Here is a 19,876-nt window from a genome sequence, read left to right as displayed (position 1 = left end):
CCAGGTCAAACCACATCCCTGAAAGACAAGCAAAAAATTCCCTAGTACAGCTGTTCTTGAACAAAACTCAATATTCAGGGAAAACAAAATATATTGAACTGTTTCTTCTTCATCTAGCCAAAGACTTTTCTCTGAGGAAAAGATATTCCATCTCTCATTTATATCACCTGGAGACAACTCCTGGGAATTCTTCCTGATGGCTGACACTTACTCCAGACTCAGCACAACGATTTGATCTTTTGGAGCCTAATTGTAATGACTGATGTAAGGGAGTGGGACTCATTTGCTTCTGTGTGCTACCACTTAATATGAAGGGATTACGACATTTAGTGTAATCAGAAAGGGCAAATCCCAGGACAACATTTAGACAGCCTCTATTACTGTTCAGTTTTATAAACAGCAGATTTAGATTTGGCTAAGCACACATGCCTACAATGGGGTATTATAAGGCCCATTTATGGAAATCATAAAAGGAATTATAAGGAAATATAAAAAGAGATAAAGTACTTTTCAAATGTATGTCTGTGTCTGATGCTGAAACCAAGAAATATGTGAAATTATTTGATTGTCAAAGTTTGCAGCCTATTCTTTTCATACTTGAGAATTTCTGTATCTTAGTGACTTTCAAAAGCACAAAGCAAATTATTCAAGACAAAATTTTCTTGAGCTTAACCACGTTTTGGCATTTTCTACCATGACTGTCTTCCCCCCCCCCTTATAATGTGTAGAGGATTAGAAAATTAAACTATTTGAATTTGGAGACGACTGGGCCATTGAAATATTTTAATTACATGCATTAATATACTCCTTGTATGTAATTATATATCTGTGATAATGCATTCACACAAATATGCACTTTATGCACAAAAAAATCACCTGTGTTCCTTCCAGTCTGCAGGACAAAAACGACTGATCATAGCTGACAAGCTTACCTGGATCTGGGCTTTGTTTCCAGCTGTTATATTAGATATTGTCCAGCATGCTTCCTTTTTGATAGATTCTTTTGGGCTGCTAAGCAAGTGCAGCAAACTCTGCAGAGCTGAACAATTCAGAATTACCTGAATACAACAGGAAAAACAAAACAAAACAGACCATAGAAGAAATTTAGGATAAAGAATCACAGGGACAAGGAGTACAATGTTTTGAAAATATAAAAACCATACCCCATTAGATGATCACAGAGGTTTTTTTAAAAAAAAACACTAAATACACACAAAAAAAACCCCAAAAAAAACAAACCAGCAAGATTTAAGAAAGAAACGTTTGCAGGAAAACTAAAGAGCAAAACAATCAAGTCTTTCAGGTACGAGATTACACATTCGTAATGATTTCAGTGTGATCTGAACACAAGAAGATACTAAGCACATCATGACCAAACAAAAATAAAATTATAGTATTTTCCTGTATTTTTGTACAACTGTAAGGACCAACTACTTCTGTTTCCACTACTTCTGCTGGCACTGTGGTGCAGAGTGTGACCAGTGTTGTATGCAGTGACATTATGAATGAACAATTCTTATTTAAAAAATTACAAAAATTGCAAAAACCCTGCAATTTTACAGTGGAGAAAAATTGCAACAAAATTTCCTTTTCCTAAATGACCAAAGTACAACAGAAAATGCCCCAGAACTTGGATGTTACAAGACAGAACCCTTGATTATGTCATGTGTGATAATGAAGGACTTTATGACCCTCTAAAAGGGCATAACAAGATTCAAAAAATGAAAAACAATCTTTATTTTTTTATTCAATTCTAACTTCTAACAATGAAGCCAAAAACTGTAAAACTGGGAGAGTGTACCAAGAAGCACAGTAGTTTTGCTTTGTGTGGCAAAAGCAGCACCTTGGAAAGAACAGTGTGGTACAGAATTTTACAAGAAATTCTCCAGTCAAGCTGAACCATGGTCATGACTTCTGATCATGGAATCTGAGGACTTAATTCTCTTGTTTGCATCACTCCATAGTCTTATAATCTTAATACTCCCCACTAAGATTAAAATAGCAAAGATTATGGTTCAGGATTTTATCAGGTATCTGCTAGGACAAATTTTTTTCTTCATGCATACTATCCATGGTTTTAGCCATGTTCAAGCACTGCCAATTGTTAATAGCTGAAAATGAAAGAAAAAGTAAAAGCAAGTTCATGCCCCAAGGTTTAACAGAGACATTCTTGAACTTGTACGTTACATTCACATTCAGAAATGTATCAGCTCTCAAAGCTGGGCTCTTCCTTCTAATTACTGATTTTTACATGCATCCTCTATCACTTTTTAGCATACAGCACAATCTGCAGGCAGGACTATCAAGCTATCCTACACATATAGTTATGTAGAATTTTAGGAACACTCATAGTATGCTCCTCGGAAAAAATCATGCACAACAAAAACGTTTGGACTATTTTTTAATTAAAATCTAAGACTTATGCAATATTTAATAACCAGTATTGCATGTGAATTAGTGATCCCTTGTGGTTTTATCTTTAACAAAATCAGGAAATCCCACCTCGATCATTCTTTACTACTGATCTGCGAAACAAATGCCACTGAAAAAACACAACAATGCTTCTGTAATTCAGCTACACAAAATATATTGTAACAATCAAAGAATTATGTTATCTTCCTCCTAGGAATAAGATACTGAGACAGTGCCCTCATGCTGCTAACTCATCTTTAACTCTGGTCTAAGAGTGACAGAATTACAGAAGCATCCCAGTGACAACCTAGTGCCTCTGAAGCACCAGGTTTCCTACCTTCCAGTTTAATTCCAATGTAACGGTGGGAGTCACTGCCTCCTACCTATGCCTCTCCAAATAAATGTCCCCACACAGCTACACACCACCAAAATATGACCAGACATTTGTTTTTCATCATAAATATGACATATTTTCATCATACGTATGATAGATTCATCACAGATTGGCAACAGCACTGAATGTAACAGGCCGTTGACGGCAGTACCAGCGTACATCACTCAGCACAAAATTCGGCCTGAGAGACAATTTGCTTTAAATAAACCAAAAAACATCCCACCCTTGAGAGGTATTGCACAACTGCCCCCAGGTCCCAGACACAGCTACCTAAGAACCATCACCAGTTCAGGACTGAACAGAAAACCACCACACTTTGAAGCAATTAGTGTCATCAACCTTCACTTTCAAACTTCGAAAGGAACAAGAGGAGGTGCTTGTGAACAGGTTACCACAATTAACAGAAAGATGAACTGCAGTACAACACAAGAGAAAGTTTATCCATACCTGGGTCTGGATATCATCTCCTGTAACGATGTTTCCCACAGCTCGTAAGGCAGGAGATACAACTTTGTAGTCATTGTGCCTAAAATTGACAAAGAAAAATATAAGTATTAACCTTCCCAAAGCATCTCCAGCTTCACATCCTCAAGGATGGAACATCTATCAGCCAGGGGAAAACTCCCCTGATAAATCTGACTTTCACTACCTAAATAAACACTCTGATTTTAAACTAATGGCAAACCTTTCTAGAGTTTCTAAATATTTAGACTTTTAGATGTCATTCAGCAGCATAAAAATAAAATATTTAAAGAATAAAAGTACTTCAGAGTACTTCCAAGCATCCTTGGGAGGAAAAAGTAGTTATCTTCAACTGCAAAATACACTTAATGTAGCACGCACAAAGGCCATGAATGAGACAGAAGAACAGCTATAGAGGTTGTGTGCTTTACCCATCAAACCCTGTTTATTATCTTCCATCATCATATACATCCCTTCATCATCATTGTTAAATCAGAACTGGAATAGGAAAGGTGAAGTAAGGAATGTTTTTCTCAAATCAAAATGTCTTTATAAAAAGCTACTTAGAGGCAAGATGTTCCATTCATTAATCCAGCAACACATCTGCTCTAATGTTAGAGGCCTTAGTAGCCTTTTTATTTACATCACTGAAAACCATCATTCCTTGTTCTTAGGCCATTGAATGGTCCGTGCCCTGACCTTGGATCTGAACCAATGGCTCTGAACAAGGCCACTCTCTGTGACTCCAACTCTCACGGCTACACTTTACTGACCAAAGTGTGCATCTACTCTTCTACAGTAAGGGCTGAAGAAATTATTTATATTTCAAGTCCCTGGTACTGTCAATTCTAGTAAAAGGAACTATTCCTTATATTTTTATCTTTGATATCCTTTGATATCCTTATATTTTTATCTTTGATATCCTTTAGGCAATTACCTTGTTAAGTAACTATAATGTTACTTTAATGACACTAGTAACTTTATAATAACTTTAATGTTACTATAATGGACTTAAATGACACGAGGAAAATTCCGATGTATATTATGGATTTTACAAAAATGTAGCTCTTAGGTGCAGGGAAAATATCTCTTAAAATGAAAACAGCAAAATTAGTACAGGAAAAGTTCCATTGCTTTTGTTACTCATGACAAATAGAGAACACTGAACAGACAGGTGAAATTAAAATTCAAATCTTGCACTTTGGAAATCACAACATTTCAAGACCTATTTAATTAAACCCCTTATTGTTATAATCTTGATGTCAGGGAAAAGAGTGACGCTTGCTTGCAACAGATTTCTTACATCAGCAGCTCCACAAGTCTTCTGCAGACTCCTGCATCAATCACAGCCTGGATTTTATCATTGGGGCCATCAGACAAATAGGACAAAGCCCAGCAGGCATCAGCTAATACATCTGTATCATTGACAAAGAGCAGCCAGGAAAGCACACTAAGACAAGGTGAAACCTGTAAGACATTAAGAGGAGATACATAAAATTAAAAAGGCCAGAAGACCTATTATTATGTCAGATGATTTTGTATGCCATTATTGGATTTGGCACTGGCATATTAAGATTCAATACTCAGATAATTTCAGACCTAGCTAGCACTTCTGTGCATGACTGTAGCTATACAAGCATGGAGAAGCATGTCTCCAGAAAAAACAGCACAGCAACTCCTCAGCCTCTACAGAACAATGCCTGCCAGTGAAACTCAGACTTGTCCACTAAGATGTGCCAGGTGCTGCTCTACAGCTGCCAAGATGCGCAGAGTTTTGCTCTCCCATGGGACAGTCATCTCCAGTACACAAACAGTAACAAAAAGGTACAAGGCAGCCGTGTTAAAACAGTGGTTGTGAATGTCCGTCCAAAGGACTAAACAAAAACTTCAAAAAACTTCATCTGAAAGACGCCATCAAATATTTCAGAATTTCTCTCGTTCCTTCTGTTTAGCTTAAGTTTCACCACCTTAAACTAATAATTTGGTTATCACCACTTCACAACACATTTTCTTTCAAGTATCTCTTACCTTGGCAAAATCCGGAGGAGGATTCTTCCCTCTGCAGAGGTTGGACAGAGCCCATACAGCATTTCGGGTCATAGTGAGACGATTCTGTTTTGAAAGTAATCTAAAACAAACAAACAAAAAAATTCCAACCCTTGCTTTTAAAAAATCAAAGCCAGGCAACCCTGTTAACTGTGTGAACCATTAAATCAAACTCTTTTTAACATACCCCAGGGCAAAATAAGATGGTTTTTTCCTATGAAAACACATCCTACAGAAAATCATCCTTGATGGCTACTAATACACATGCTAGACACAGGAACCTAGTATCCCAACAAGAACAGTAAACATTATGCTAAATTTCACTCAAATGCTTAGATACTGACATGGCAGATTAACAGAGAAAAGAGGTGCAGGAATTGTGACAAAATTATTCTGAGGAGGACATGCAAGTAGTTTGAAGAGAACTCTCATAGCAAAACTGCATTTTTAGATCAGTCTCAGATTATGAGCCCCACTTTGGCTGAAAGTCAAATGCAGAAAGTCAAGACCTAATCTTCCTACGTGCGTAACAATTCAGTTTCTTTTTCTCACAGCCATCTCCCACCGTACCAATGTCCGTATGAGAATATGGGAGAATTTTCCTGCTGCAGTCTGCAAAGGACAAAGACTGAGTAACTGTAATTTGGACATGACAACACAAGATGGTGTCGTTGTTTCAGCAATAATATGCTTCTTAAGCAGAGGATCACCAGGATAATTAGCAGGCTAGAGAAATGACATGCAGTGGGACGTCAGTGACCTGGATTTGTTCAGCCTTAGAAGGAGATGGTGCAAGAGGAGATACAACTGCTGCCAACAACACTTTAACAGGTGGATACAGAAAACAGGACGGCAGATCCTTCTCAAAGGTGCATAGAGACAGGACAAGAGGCACCATCAGGAGGCAAAACACAGAAAATTCTGATTAGGTATCAGAACACTGTGTTTCACCATACCATGGTCAAATACTGCAACAGGTTACCCCAGGTAGTTACGGAATCTACTTTTGATGTTCCAAATTTGACTGGTTAAGTAGTTGAGCAATCTAATCTGATCTCACCTGCTATGAAGAAAGGCTTTGATTAGATGACCTCCAAAGGTGCCTTTCAATTTAAATTATTCTGTGACTCTAAAATAAGCCCAGACATCCACCCACACTGTAGAATAAAATAGGTCCAGCTTAGCTTCTTCTAAAACATGCTTGCATTTTAGCTTCATTAAAAAAGTAGTTCAGGACTCCCCTTTAAAAACTGTGATTAGTCCACAATAAAAGAAAACAGTATTATTATTCTTCAAGGCAAAACCCAAATTTCAGTCATATCAGTCATTCAAGCAAAATTCTGAAAAACATATTAAAACAAACTTACTGCAATAAAGGGGGCAAGATATTACAGTCCAAAACATAGTCTCTGCACATAGTGCTGTCTCCAGCAATGTTGCCAAGTGCCCATACTGCCTGCAATGAAAAACAGAATAATAATTGCTTTCATTCTCAAAATTCCACCAGTTTAACATATGTAATAGAGTTGGGAGATAATCTGTTCTCTCTGTTAGGTCCTGGACAATGTACAGAAGGGGAATGCATTCTGGTTGCATGTTACATGTATGGTCCACCTCATTATATGATTCAGGAATATTTGTGGATATCTAAAAGAACACCACAACAGCAAACATGTATGTCTCCAAAGATTGTGCAGGCAGACATACATTTGCTCTGTCCACAATGTAAGAGATGAGCTCACCTCCACAGGCTTAGGAACATTCTAATTCCACCCTCCCTGTTTACACCTAATTTAAAACCAGACATTTGTAGCACAGGTCAAGCCTGTACAAGTCTGCATCTACCCAAAAATGATTGTGTGGAACAGCCCATATTAGTATTTACTACAAAGGCATAAAAACATTCATTGTTTACACAGTCATAGATGAAAATGAGAATCTATGTTCAAGATAAATCAATATTCAGAATCAAAGAGTTCAGGTAGGCCGGGACATAAATTCTTTAAAATAAACTATATGAGACAGAACCAGTGTTGCTGATTAAGTCATATGCATGGCAAAATGTAAGGGCTTGGACATCAGTACTACCCCTAACTTCATTTTAAGAAGATCAAAAATACTAGAATTAAAGCAGCATGAAATGCATCTTTTGTAATATGATGAGAATAAAAGATTTAACTGGTTTTGATTTATACATTTGGGCCAAATGGTGTTTTATATATTACTGTCCACTAGTATGAGAGTTATAACTTTAAAAAGTAGAAATAGTCTATGTCAAGTGTAAAAAAATTTTATAAATTTCATGCAAATTACACTATTTTGTCACACAAGAAAGCCAATGAAGTTCACATTTGCTATTTACTTCAAGTTAGCAGAAGACTAAGTGTCATAGCAAATAGATACATGTATCTGCTTATTTGGTTGGCTTATTTGGCTTTTGGCTTTAGACACATGTATCTACACAACCACTGAATTACTCCCAATTCTACATTCTACAGAGATCTACAATCTACAGAGGACAAAAGCAATCTTATTTGTCATGGATAGCAGCTGAATATCCTCCCCAAATTTCTCTTCAGTTGAAGGCTACATATTTAGCTGCAGTAAAATGAGTTATAGTGCATAACTTTCTCCAGTTGAACAAAGCAAGTTCCTCACACCAGATAAACATGTTCTTCCCTCTCTCTATACCTATTTAAAATAAAATGCTCCTCTAAAAAATCTGACAGAATTGCCAAATTTTTTACCTAAAGAAAATTTGTAGATAATCTGAAATAAACGTATTTATTCATTTTCAATATGGTGTCAATTAATTCAAGGCATTAGGTTTCTTCTGTAAGATGCTTTTAAATGGTGGCAATAAGATGCTACTTTAAAAAACAAGATTCCAACCACTCTAGAGGCCCAAATGCCCTGGCAAACTCTGCAAAATGAATACAGCTAAAACCACAAGTTTATAGGGAATGTAGACAGAGATGTCAGCTTGCTAGATACAAAATAAAAAGACGACTCCTCTGTACCAGTAGTACCAACAACAGCATAGGATCGGAGCCATTAAACTGCAAGTTGTGAAGAGAGTAGGCGACTGTTCTGGGGAAGGATTAGTTTGTTTTGTTTTCTACTCTTTTCCAGGCTTCTGCTGTCAGCCACAGTCAGAGGCAGGGTACGAGACTTTACCGACCTGTGCTATGAAACAGCACGGCCATTATACCTACACAATGCTTTCCCAAAACTGATCTTCATCATCATTTTTCATTCTCTGATTCTTTTTACAACTATTGTGACAACAATTTATCTAAAAAGTGTAACTTCGGTTTGGCAGTGTCTTGGACTCAACACACAGAAGACAGCTACCAGAAAAATTTAGCTCAAGAGACAGAATATATGCCACCTCCTGCAAAATGTCACTTATGTCAGAACTTTAAGGAGCCACACCTGTTGTTCACTCCAATACTTGCATTTCTACAGCAAGGAGAAGCCTGAGGAATGAATCAAAGACTTCAGACAGTCCTAAATAAATTTGTGAATCTTCTGAAAACACTTGGGGGGGGGGCAGAAAAAATAATTCTCTTTCACTGAAGATGTGAGTGATTTTGTATGAAGGCACAGTTTCCATGCCTGGACATCCTTACACAGGTAAAAAACAAAGAAGCCCTATTTCATTTGTCTGTGGTCTTTGTTTCTGCCATTATAGCAATATCTATTTTTAAGGTTGACAAGAGTGATAATCACTTAATCCAAGAATCCATTCTGACCCTGAATGACTGACTGGTTTTGCAACAGCAAATCTCACATCAAAAAGTCTGACCAGAGAAGTCAAATAGCACCTCTACTTTCCCATTCTTCATTGTTTTTAAGGCAAAGAAGCTCTGGCTGTGTTGTCTGGTGTCACAGGAGCTGGTAAGAGAAGATGTTGCAACAAATCCTTGTAATGCTAATCACTGACAGGACACAAGACACCAATTAATTGAAATACCATGTCCTGAGGTGACTTTAGAAAAATATGCAATGTTCCATTCAATAAGGAATATGTCTCTCCTTAGAGAATTACTTTAGCTCTTCAGATAAGTAAGGAACAGAACTCAAGCTCATTTAAACTCTTCTCATCAAATACTGCCATTAATACAAAGCTCTGTCATGGTTTCCACAAACGCATGAACAATGACAAGTTTCTTCAGGGTTTGTTTGTCTGAATAATGTTCAATGATTTCCATTTCTTCTTTTGTGCACTCCTCAAGATGCAAATACTTGCGACAACATTTTGGCTTCAGCTTCACTCTGCACAACTAAAACGTTTTCATGTTCATTCAATTTTAGAGCTTATTCAATCAAAAATATTTGACTAAAAAAAATCCATTTCAGTACCTTCTACTCTCTAAATCCCAACTTAAAGATTACATTAATTTTAAGATTTGTAGCCTGATTTTTTTAACCCACATCTTGGGTAGAAAGCTGCGTGCAAACTGAAAGTGCAAATGTTGCCTTGTTAATTGACAGCAACTATTTTTATACACTTGTATAAAATTTCCATTTATTGCTAACAGCAGAGTAGGGTTTGTTGTAAATCTTCAATTTATTTTACTCATCACTGAACTCCAGTGTTTTTTTCTGCAGTGCTGGACAATTTCAGTAGTCAGTAAAAGTAAAGTACAAGTCTTTTAGAGTACTGTTGAACCATATGGTGCCTTCTGTGAATAATCCATGTGCTTTTTGACAACTCTCCACTATCCCCTGGATTCTGAAGATTCTCAGCCATTATTTCTTTGGATATGTAAAATAAATGCTTAACCAATCACCAACAGTGTGCAGAGTTTGTCTCTCAGTGGAGAACAAATATTACAAAGAAACAACCCTTTCTCAACATTTGGATATTGACTTGGGAAAAGGATTCAATGCTGGGATGAAGATGGTGAAGATTAGCTTGCATGCAAGTGTGATTGGCTAAGTGAACACAAGGAAGAATACCAGAAGGACACACTCCTAGGACTGCTACAATGTCCTAACACAGAAAACATCTTTCTTCCAGTGGCTGGGGTGGTTATAGCTCCTTCTTCTCATATGTCATCTGACAAACACAGAAAGTAGCTCATCCTCGCACCTTGACTGTTTGTCCTGATTTTGATTACCAAGAGCTTGTTAATAGGACTGCTGATGTAAAAGCCAAACAGAGCCTGGACACCAGACTCACAGGTCAGCTCTGCCAAGCAAGTATTGGTTACCAAAAGTAATAGCAATACACCTAGAAATGGAAAAATGCTGAGGGAGAAACATACTGGTTGCCTCAGCTGAAAATTCAAACTTTCCCAAAGAGGAACAGGGCAGCAGGGGATGCTCATGCCACCGTCACACACACCCGTCACTGTGAGACATTTGAGATCCTCCTCAACAGGCAGCACAATGCCTTGCAGGGGTTTCGAAGGAAATTCCATGTTCATCAAGGAAACCCAAGCTGACATCTGGGTTTTAAGTACCACAGCAGGGGAAGTCAGGAAAGAACTGCAGCTAGGAAAGACACTGCTGAAGCCACATCAACCTTAAGCATGTCTAAAGGGCTTTGATGGAGTCCTTCAATATAAATAATTTCAGGCAGGTAGATCAAAATTTCTAGATGTCTTTTGGAAGAAAAAACTGTGGCAAGTGGAGAAGGACTAGGACATATGCCACCAAAAACAGAAATGGGGAGAGAAGGGAGAAGTAACCAGTGTTTTTCATAAATAATGCAGATGTAGATTCTGTGACAAATTCAATTTCTCTGATGGGAAAAATGTATGCTAAATGGTTTGACCACTGACCGCAGAGGAAGACTGATAAACAATACAAGCAATGAAGGAGTTAAAGGATGGTAGGCTAATTAAATGAGGCCTGCACAACTTAATGGGAAACAGATCTTGTAAAAGGACAAAGGAATCATTTCATTACCATACATGTTGCTTATTAAACATAGCTATAAAGATTCCCTCACAGACTTCTACAGAACAGCTGATTTAGACTCGTCACTAGACTCAGAAACTAGCATATGCAAAGGAAAAAAGTGTAAAATTAAAACTGGCTTATAGATATGAAAAATACATGTTGGGAACATTGTGATCAAAAGATAAGGTACACTGATATCTGTTCCTGAGCTACTGCTAAGGGAAGCTAGAAATAAAAGACAAAGTAAACACATAAATCTTTAAAACTGACTTACTGTAAAACAAAAACAGTGGATAATGACTAGCCAGTAAGATATTCAACATATTTTTTGCTTATGCCATGCTAGATATTCAAAATAATGTTATCACCTAACATTTCCTTCTAAAAAATTGCTATCTTAATTAGAACACAGCCTTCAACACTTCTTTCTCTCTTCATCTCTTACTATATGATTACAGGGTTAGCTTTTGGCCCCTCTGCCCCAAACACATTGCTATATTTTCTCTATTTCCTTGTATTTTTCTAATTTATTGCAAATGCAGTTGCTTGCAAATAATCATCTTCCAAGTACTACTGTGAGACAAAATCAGGGTGATCATTTTAGGAGAAAATTGTAGCCAAATATCACCCAGTTTCAGAAATCCAACTTGAGAGCTCCAAGACCAGATCTGCTCAAAACACAGGCCTAACTATAAAAATCGCTGCTGAGTTGTCCTCAACTACAAAATGAAAAAGAAATATTTAACCTTGAGCATTTAAAAACCCCAGAACAAGTATCCACTTACTGAAAACTGAGAGAAGGAAATCTTCCCACATCAGTCACTAAGCAGTAGAAACATTTTTCTCACAAACCTACTATTGGGCTTAATTGTAAGAATTTCTTCCCTATTCCCCTCCATGCACTATAAAAAACAGGGTCATAGTGTGACAAATAAAAGCCTCCTTTACTACCCACTCATCTGTTACCAAGGCAACAATCTGCACATACACTGAATGAGACAAGAGTCATCTGGAAAAATACTATGCAATTGTGTACTACTGCTATCCTGTAATACAGAAGTATAGGAGCTAACTTCTCAGTGCTTATATGCTCCTAATTTTTGTTTCAGAGGATACCATGGTGAAGTGCTTGGGGCTTTTTAAATCTATTGGGAAAAAAGCAGAATTCCTCTTGGCCAGCATTAAACCCAATGTCAGCTGCCAGCGCGGCTGCAATCTCCAGAGCTGCAGCACAGGAACCCACGATGAAACAGTGTAACACTTTACCATGGTACATTTTCCTTCTTCAGCACAGCTTACTAGGGAGCACTTTGTAACTGGTACTTTGAGATTACCAGTAAGAGAGAGATCGTGAATTTGGCAGCACTTGAACTGCATGGAAGAATATTTCTCAGTAATGACAACCAAGCCACTCTGCCTGCCTGCAATCTGATTTTTAATATGTCAGCAGCTTACTAGGAGGCAGGGAGTGGGGAAGGAGCCAGATAAACTACTTAACTGTGGCCCCTAAGCTCTTCCGTTAATTCACCCATTTAAAGATTGAAGGCTGCACAACTTAATCTAAACAGGTTTGCTCTTCCCACCTGCTCTCTGAACATCAGCAGGGATGATAACAACCTAACAAAAAAAAACAAGTTAGCTCTTGCACAGAAGATCAATCATTAGGAGAAAAATAAGTAAGAGCAGCCTTTATTACATACAGAGCACCAATCATTCTGCAGGAACAGCACTCTTCCAAGTAATGGCTGAATTTGGAAAGCAATGCTACCCAGTTCAACCCCCAAAATACGAAATCTGAAAGGATCCATATAGCTAAGTCTGGATGGATTTTCACACGGGCAGAACACAGCATTTATCTGCCATTTTGGCAAGTTCTCTACCACATTTCTAATTTCTACAACAACAGCAGACTCAACTCCTCAAAGCTAAAGTAATGGACAAAAAAATACTTTGCATTTTCTTTAACATTTTTTCAAACACCTAAATTCCATTCCTCTTTAAAAGCCTTCTCAACAATAATACAGACTGAGACAGAACACTGAAAATGGAAAGATACAAAGTGGAGTAACTTGAAAGCTACAAACAACTAAGAAAAAAATCTGTCTTGTGGAAAATGTTAGGCAACCTTAAGTACAGGTGGTACACTCTGAGCCAGCTGCAAAAAAGGCAAGTTACACAAAGCAGTCCAATGTTTGTGAGTTGGGACTCCTCCAATCATGCATCTCAATTCAGCCAAATGCAAGGTCAGATATCTAGGAACACAGAACAGGTCACACTCAGGATGGAGAACTGAACCCTGGAAGTCAGTGACCCTGAAAAGAACAACGGATCATATTGGATAAACACCTTAACCTGAGTTAAGCCTTCACAGCCAGCTTCTGTGGCTAGGAGTCCACAAAGACACTGGATATTTACACACCAAAGTATTGAGCAGAAGTGAAAATAAGGTACCATCTCTGCAAAAAACAGTGCTGAAAGAGTGCTACTGGAATAGCCAGTGCTTGTCATTTCACCACCACAAAAAGATTCTGAAACTAAGAAATGTTCAGAAAAAAGTCACCAAAAAACAAACCAACCACCACAGAAACATTCTCAAAATGAGAATTCAGTGCTTAATTTCATTTACTCAAGTAAAGACTAAGCCATGGTCTGCAAGCAGCTACAAGAAAAAAAACAAAGAACTTAGAGTAAAGAATGTAACAAAAGCAATACCTGGACCCAAAGCTAGTCAAATTTGTATAGTAATAGTACATACTTTCAAGTTAGGATTAAGATTGGCTGAAACTAAATTTGTTAACATCATTAATATTTCATCATCCTAAGTCTTCAAAGCAAGATTATATGTCTGAAGTACATCCTTGTTTAAATACAAGTTACAGACTTCAAATGTAAACTACTGAATCAAATGTTTGATCTGTGCTTTATACTGATCCCTGTGGGCCTTGAAGAATATTCATCTATGCTGTAAGGAGCTTGAAGAATAAACTATAATTTCTACTCTTGCTTTATCTTCAGGACAAATAGGCATAAACTTTTCATATCTAAAGCAATTATTCAAACAAGACTCCTTGAATTCCTCAATAGATGAAATATACCAACCTGTTAAAGAACAAAATTAATTACCTCATTAGCTATGGTTAAGTATATAATTTCCAGAAAGAGAAAACTACAATATTTGCTTTGGCAACTTAACACATGCTAAGCACAAAGCAACTGTTGTGTGTGATTTCCATATACTGCATTTTCTCTAAAGGCTTTCTTACAGGCTAGCCTTGTTCCTTTCCAGAGAAGGGAAAAAAAAGCCCAACACAACACCAAAGAAACAAAACAAACAAAAAGTCAAACAAAAAAGCCTCCAATTCCATAAATTAACACACACACAAAATTCAACACTGTTCTCAATGTTTACCTGTTCCTGTACATCTTCAAACTCTGAACTAAGCAGCTCTATGAAGATGGGGACAGCTCCTGCTTGGATCACTATTCGAGTCTGAAGGGAATTTCCCGAGGCAATATTTGTCAGCACCCATGCAGCTTCGAACTGGAAAACAAAATACAAGTCAGTTTACTAGGAGCTTTCTATGCCATACCAAATATGGAGACTAAATATCTTCTAAAACCAGAGAGATCTGGCAGATTTGGCATAGTGAAAACATGAGATATTACCAATTAACAAACAATTTGCAAAGAACCAGAATTGTGTATTTAAGAGTTATCACTACCACTTGAAACAAAAATTTGCAGCAGTTCCTTATGAGAACATTGGGTTTGCTGTGTCTATTCAAATATCTTTTTTTTTGCTATGCATTTATGTTACCTTTGCCTTTCTTACTGGCTAAGAACCTGTACAGGAAACAGTGTGCTTTCCCACAGCATTACACCTGCATTCACTGAATCACCAGTGATATTCTTGAAGATGCAGGAGAAGACACTGTTTGACAAAACTTAATGGATATGAAGCAAATAAACAATCTAAAAGAGATTAAAAAAAAACAACCAAACAAAAACAGATTTCTAAAAAACAACACAAAGAACTTCTCTCCAACTCCGGCGATCAGTACTGATGCCAAATGCTTCTAGTGTATGATGTTTTTATTCACAACTTGAAGAAAAAGTGAGATCCTAATCACTTTGCATTTTCAACTGTTTTTATCCTTTATTCTTTTAACGTCAACTTGCAAAAGCATTAACTTTTTAAAATGAAATGCAAATTTTAACCCTTACCTGAGACCTCAGGCCTCAGAAAACACAGATTCCAGAAATCCGTGTTTGAATAGGTTTCTGCATGCTTTCAGCCCAAAGATTATTACACTACTCTAGCAAATTTACATCTTATTAGGTACATTCAGAATCTATAGAATTAAAAGACTGCTGAAAGTTAAATGAAAGTAAAAACCAGCAAACAGTAAAAATGGAAAGTTGTAAGCTATAAATGAATGATTATGATGTTACCAAAATATGCTGATACAGCAGTATTCCAGTGGAAATACTGACACACCTTCAAAAACTGTCCGAAGAGATGAAGCAAGGACTTATATTTAGGGTTTATTTACAAAAACAACTCCTGCTAAGGAGTTGCACCAAATCCTGAAATGTGCCTGAAATAAGAACTCAAGAATTAAGACTTCTAAGGCTTTTCATTTCTAAATGTGGTTAAAGACTTTGGTTTTGAAAATACAATTAATTAGTAAAATTAATACAATTAATCCTGCCCTTCTGATCAACTGAACATTCTAAGATGTGATCAGAATAAACAATTCCAAACCACATCACTGCAATGCACAAGAAGTATGGGCTGCAAAATAAAGTAGAACTAGACAAAGTCAAAACTGCAAGATTCATCATTAATGAACAAGAAGCAAAACACTGTGACGAGAACATAAGGCCAATGTAAAATGTCGCTTTCCTGTAATTCTACTTTCTCTGAAGTGAGTAGCCAGTGTTCTGGGGTACATTATGACATAACTATTATTCATCTTTCAACCCCAGAGGTCTTTAAAGTTTGTCCTCCAGCTCCCTACTGGTACCACGAGCCTGAACAATTCACAGCTTGGAGACTCACACTGTCTCCAGCGTAAGTCACAGAAAGGTTAGAGAGTGACAGTTTCTATCCTGCTTCTTCTCTGTGGACACCTGATGCTCCAGGATGCACAAACTGAGGAACAGTCACACATTATTGGCAAAGCTATCTTTGTGGTGCCATTCTTTTATAAGATTCCTCTCTCCACATGAGACTAATGTACTTGCTCATGTATGGCTGAAGCAACCCTGGAGAACAGGGGAGCTTTTAAAAGTCTTCCATTTACCTTGAGTAAAAACAAGATAGAGGAATTCCTAACAGATTAGGAATTCCTAACAAATTAGGCCTTCCTATCATTTATCTCAGAGGCACAGTTTTTACAGGATATTCCACTGACAACATAGAAGAAAAACAGATCATAAATTCCCATAAAGTTCCAAGTTCATTAACAGCGAAGTTGCTATATTCAATCCACCACACTACCAGCTATAAATTATACTTCATTGTCTCAAGAATGAGTTGAAAATCCTTTCCTTCTAGCCTAGGCTACAGTTAGAAATGCCTAGAATGACAAGGTGAAAGGAATATTTTTGGAAACAATGACAGAGCAAATAAAAACATTAAAAGGTGAATTCCAGAGAACTTGCCAACTGATCACAGCAAAAAATTCTACCTGCAGACACTAAATTGCCAAGCAGGCAGAGAGATTTAGCAAGATGGAGGAAAATTACCCATGCAGAATGGAGTATCAAGAGCAACATACTCAAGCTTGTATTTTCACTGCTTTCCTACAAACTCTTTAGGACAAGCTTGCACATCTCCACTCTAACTGATTTTTCCCATTTCCATGTAAAAATCAATATATGTTACACCAATAAGGCCACAAGAATTGCTTCCATTTATCTGCCTCTGGGTTGCATCTGTCTTGGGTTTCTATGCTTGACCCCAATAAGTAATAAAAGGCATTACATTAATTTTTTTTTTTACAACAGATAGTTTACAAATCTCGCATTGGAGTTGCAAACCAACCAGCTTAAATCTGATACATACTCTTAGCGTTTCTTTCCCCAGACTCCTCAAAGGAAGCTAACAGACCTCTGGAATTCTGTGGATAGCAATCTGAAAAGCAATACCTGTAAATGCTTTCTCTAATGTGTAAAAAACCTAATTTTTTACATATTTCCAGTCAACAAAATTTGGATTTCACATGGCCTCCACAAACCTGTTGCCTTATGCATTTAAGAAGAGCACTGATTCTAATCTAAGCGTTGTATTTAATGGTTACATGTTAACATATTTTTTTCCTTAACCAGGTAATTTGTTTTCTTTCACTTTCTATTAGCCAAGAAAGACTGACCAGAAAAACACACAGCTGGAAATAAGACAAAGGTCAAGAAAAATTAACCACCATTGTAGAACATATAATTCAGTTTTTTCAAACCATGGTAAAGTTTCCAGCTTTCTATGCTTATCACTACAGATTTTATTCCTAATTCTAAACTTTTTTTTACTTTAATCAAAAATTTAAATCCTATTTCTACAGATTTAAACTGCCTTCAATTTGTACAAAGAAGACAAACATCAGAGTTTTGTTTAATAGCTTTTCATCTGTTGAGCTCCAAATTTCAAACTCTGTATTTGCTGAAGTCTGAAGACCCCATCCTATCAGTCACTCAATGCAAGTCAGACATCTCTCTCACTCTCTCTCTCCTGTCCTGTACCCAGAGTTCTTGCCAGAAATTCTGAAGATAAAATAGCTTTTTTTAACATAGTGAAGAAAGAGAGGAAGTACAGCTGAACAAATCACTAATTTTTTTCTATGTAATTTGTATCACCAAATGCCTTCCTAAACTAGGAAGGCAGATACATTTATATTTTTATACCTGTAATGTACAGTTTTCTTTCCGCTTCAGGAACTCCACAAATCTGGCGACGACTCCTTGTGTGCTTATGACTTCATCTATTGGAGGATTTGGTTCTGTTTAAAATAAGAAGTTACGTTAGATACACTCATTTCTTTGTAAGGAAATTCTCAAATTACTGCATCAAAACAATATCCAGTGACATACTGACTGCTCTTTTCTTGAAGTGTGTTCTTTTTCTACAATAGTTCACTAAAAGGCAATGGATTCCTATCTGTCAACATAAGAAAACTCCAGAATTTTGAGGTAATAAGACAACATGATTCAGAGCACTGATGCACTCAGCAGTTAAAGCAGATTGATTTCAGAGCAGCAGCTCTGTGCAGTCACTCTGGCATGCACACATGCAGAGGACCTTTGGTATATCAGCACGTTTGGGGCACAGAGACACTGCCTAAAACATTTGAACTTACATCCAAGAGGAGATCTCACATCTGCAACACTCAGTACACAATTCAAGAGAAGAAGTGACTATTACATACAACAAGCTGACATTGTGTCAAGCAGAGCTTGACCCTGAAATTTCAGTGTGAAACTCAATTTTTATTGCTGTCAAAGTAAAACCACATGCTAGGGAGGCTTCTACATTTTTCTCTAAGTAATCTCAGCCCTTACCTTTAGAAAGCAGCTTTCGGAACTTCTGGGTGGCTGAGAGCTGCTGCTCTGGACTATTGGAGAAAATCATCTCAATCATATCAGCAGTGATGACTGCACTCTAGGATTTACATGGGTAAACAGAATGAGGGTGATAGAGAGCAAAAGGGGAAAAAATCTGGAATTAGCGACACACAGGTTACATTTGCTAAACCAGTATAAAGTTTATTTCTGAATAAACCATTATGGACAACAAAGAAATCATTATATTTGAACATCTGCATAAGGCAGCATCATTCTCAAATGCTTTACTGAAAGCCAAAATTCAAATTTTTCTCAAGATATGATAAGAAAATTACTCTTCAGAATTTTTCACTGGTATTCTCTCCCTTCCTCTAAAATAAATGTAAAATTGTCAGCTTTAACAAAAAGTAATTATGTTAGCATTTAGATTTTCCTAACATGTACGTTTTGACTTACTCTCTTACCTCAAAATGTAAAGGACCTGTCATTTCTAGAAGAGTCGACAAAACCTAATGCTTGTTATCAACATCAAGTAGAGGTATTAAATTTTCCATACTAATAACGGTTTCCAATAATATGAATTAATTTAATCAGCAACCTCTTACACTAGGTAAAATCTGACATTCTGTTCACCACACATGTACCCATGTAAAGAAGCATAAGAAAAGTCAGATTTTTTTCTTCCATTTCTAATCTAATCTTCAGAGCCATCTGATCCCAACCCTTAGACAGACAGGGAGACAGATGACAGTGCTGAAAATACTTAAGCGTTGTCTGTAACAGCCAACAGTTCCAACTGTTAAGAGCCTGAAATTAATGGCATTTAACACAGCAAACTGTGTAATGACACTATCTATCAATTAGGCAAAAGCCTTTCCTTATTTTTTACTCTCTATTTGTTTAATATAAGCTTTCACACAAATGATTAATGGTATTTAAGACTTGCCCAATATTTGAATACTATCTTGAAGAGTAAAACCATATATTCCATTATTGATCTACCACACTGTTTATAAGCATTTTGCTGTTTCCCAGTCATTCTCAAGGCTGATATAACCACCAATAGCTCAGCCTGATTTCTATGGAAAC

General features: G+C 37.0%; 1 protein-coding gene across 3 annotated transcripts in view; it reads right to left on the bottom strand.

Annotated features, from left to right (window-relative positions):
• The window catches only part of KPNA1 (karyopherin subunit alpha 1), a 52,466-nt gene that overhangs the window by 18,456 nt on the left and 14,134 nt on the right, over nucleotides 1–19,876 (bottom strand). For all 3 annotated transcript variants that reach the window (XM_084226830.1, XM_084226829.1, XM_084226831.1), the window contains exons 4-11: nucleotides 18,785–18,884; nucleotides 18,131–18,225; nucleotides 14,637–14,768; nucleotides 6,682–6,770; nucleotides 5,297–5,396; nucleotides 4,572–4,735; nucleotides 3,254–3,332; nucleotides 933–1,058 (exon numbers count right to left, since the gene is read on the bottom strand). In XM_084226830.1, coding sequence (XP_084082956.1) covers nucleotides 933–1,058; nucleotides 3,254–3,332; nucleotides 4,572–4,735; nucleotides 5,297–5,396; nucleotides 6,682–6,770; nucleotides 14,637–14,768; nucleotides 18,131–18,225; nucleotides 18,785–18,884 — 885 coding nt within the window. The remainder of the gene's footprint in view (nucleotides 1–932; nucleotides 1,059–3,253; nucleotides 3,333–4,571; nucleotides 4,736–5,296; nucleotides 5,397–6,681; nucleotides 6,771–14,636; nucleotides 14,769–18,130; nucleotides 18,226–18,784; nucleotides 18,885–19,876) is intronic.

Source organism: Fringilla coelebs, assembly GCF_963513975.1.
Source record: "Fringilla coelebs genome assembly, chromosome: 2".
Classification (NCBI taxonomy): domain Eukaryota; kingdom Metazoa; phylum Chordata; class Aves; order Passeriformes; family Fringillidae; genus Fringilla; species Fringilla coelebs.
This window is presented reverse-complemented; position numbering and strand designations above follow the sequence as displayed.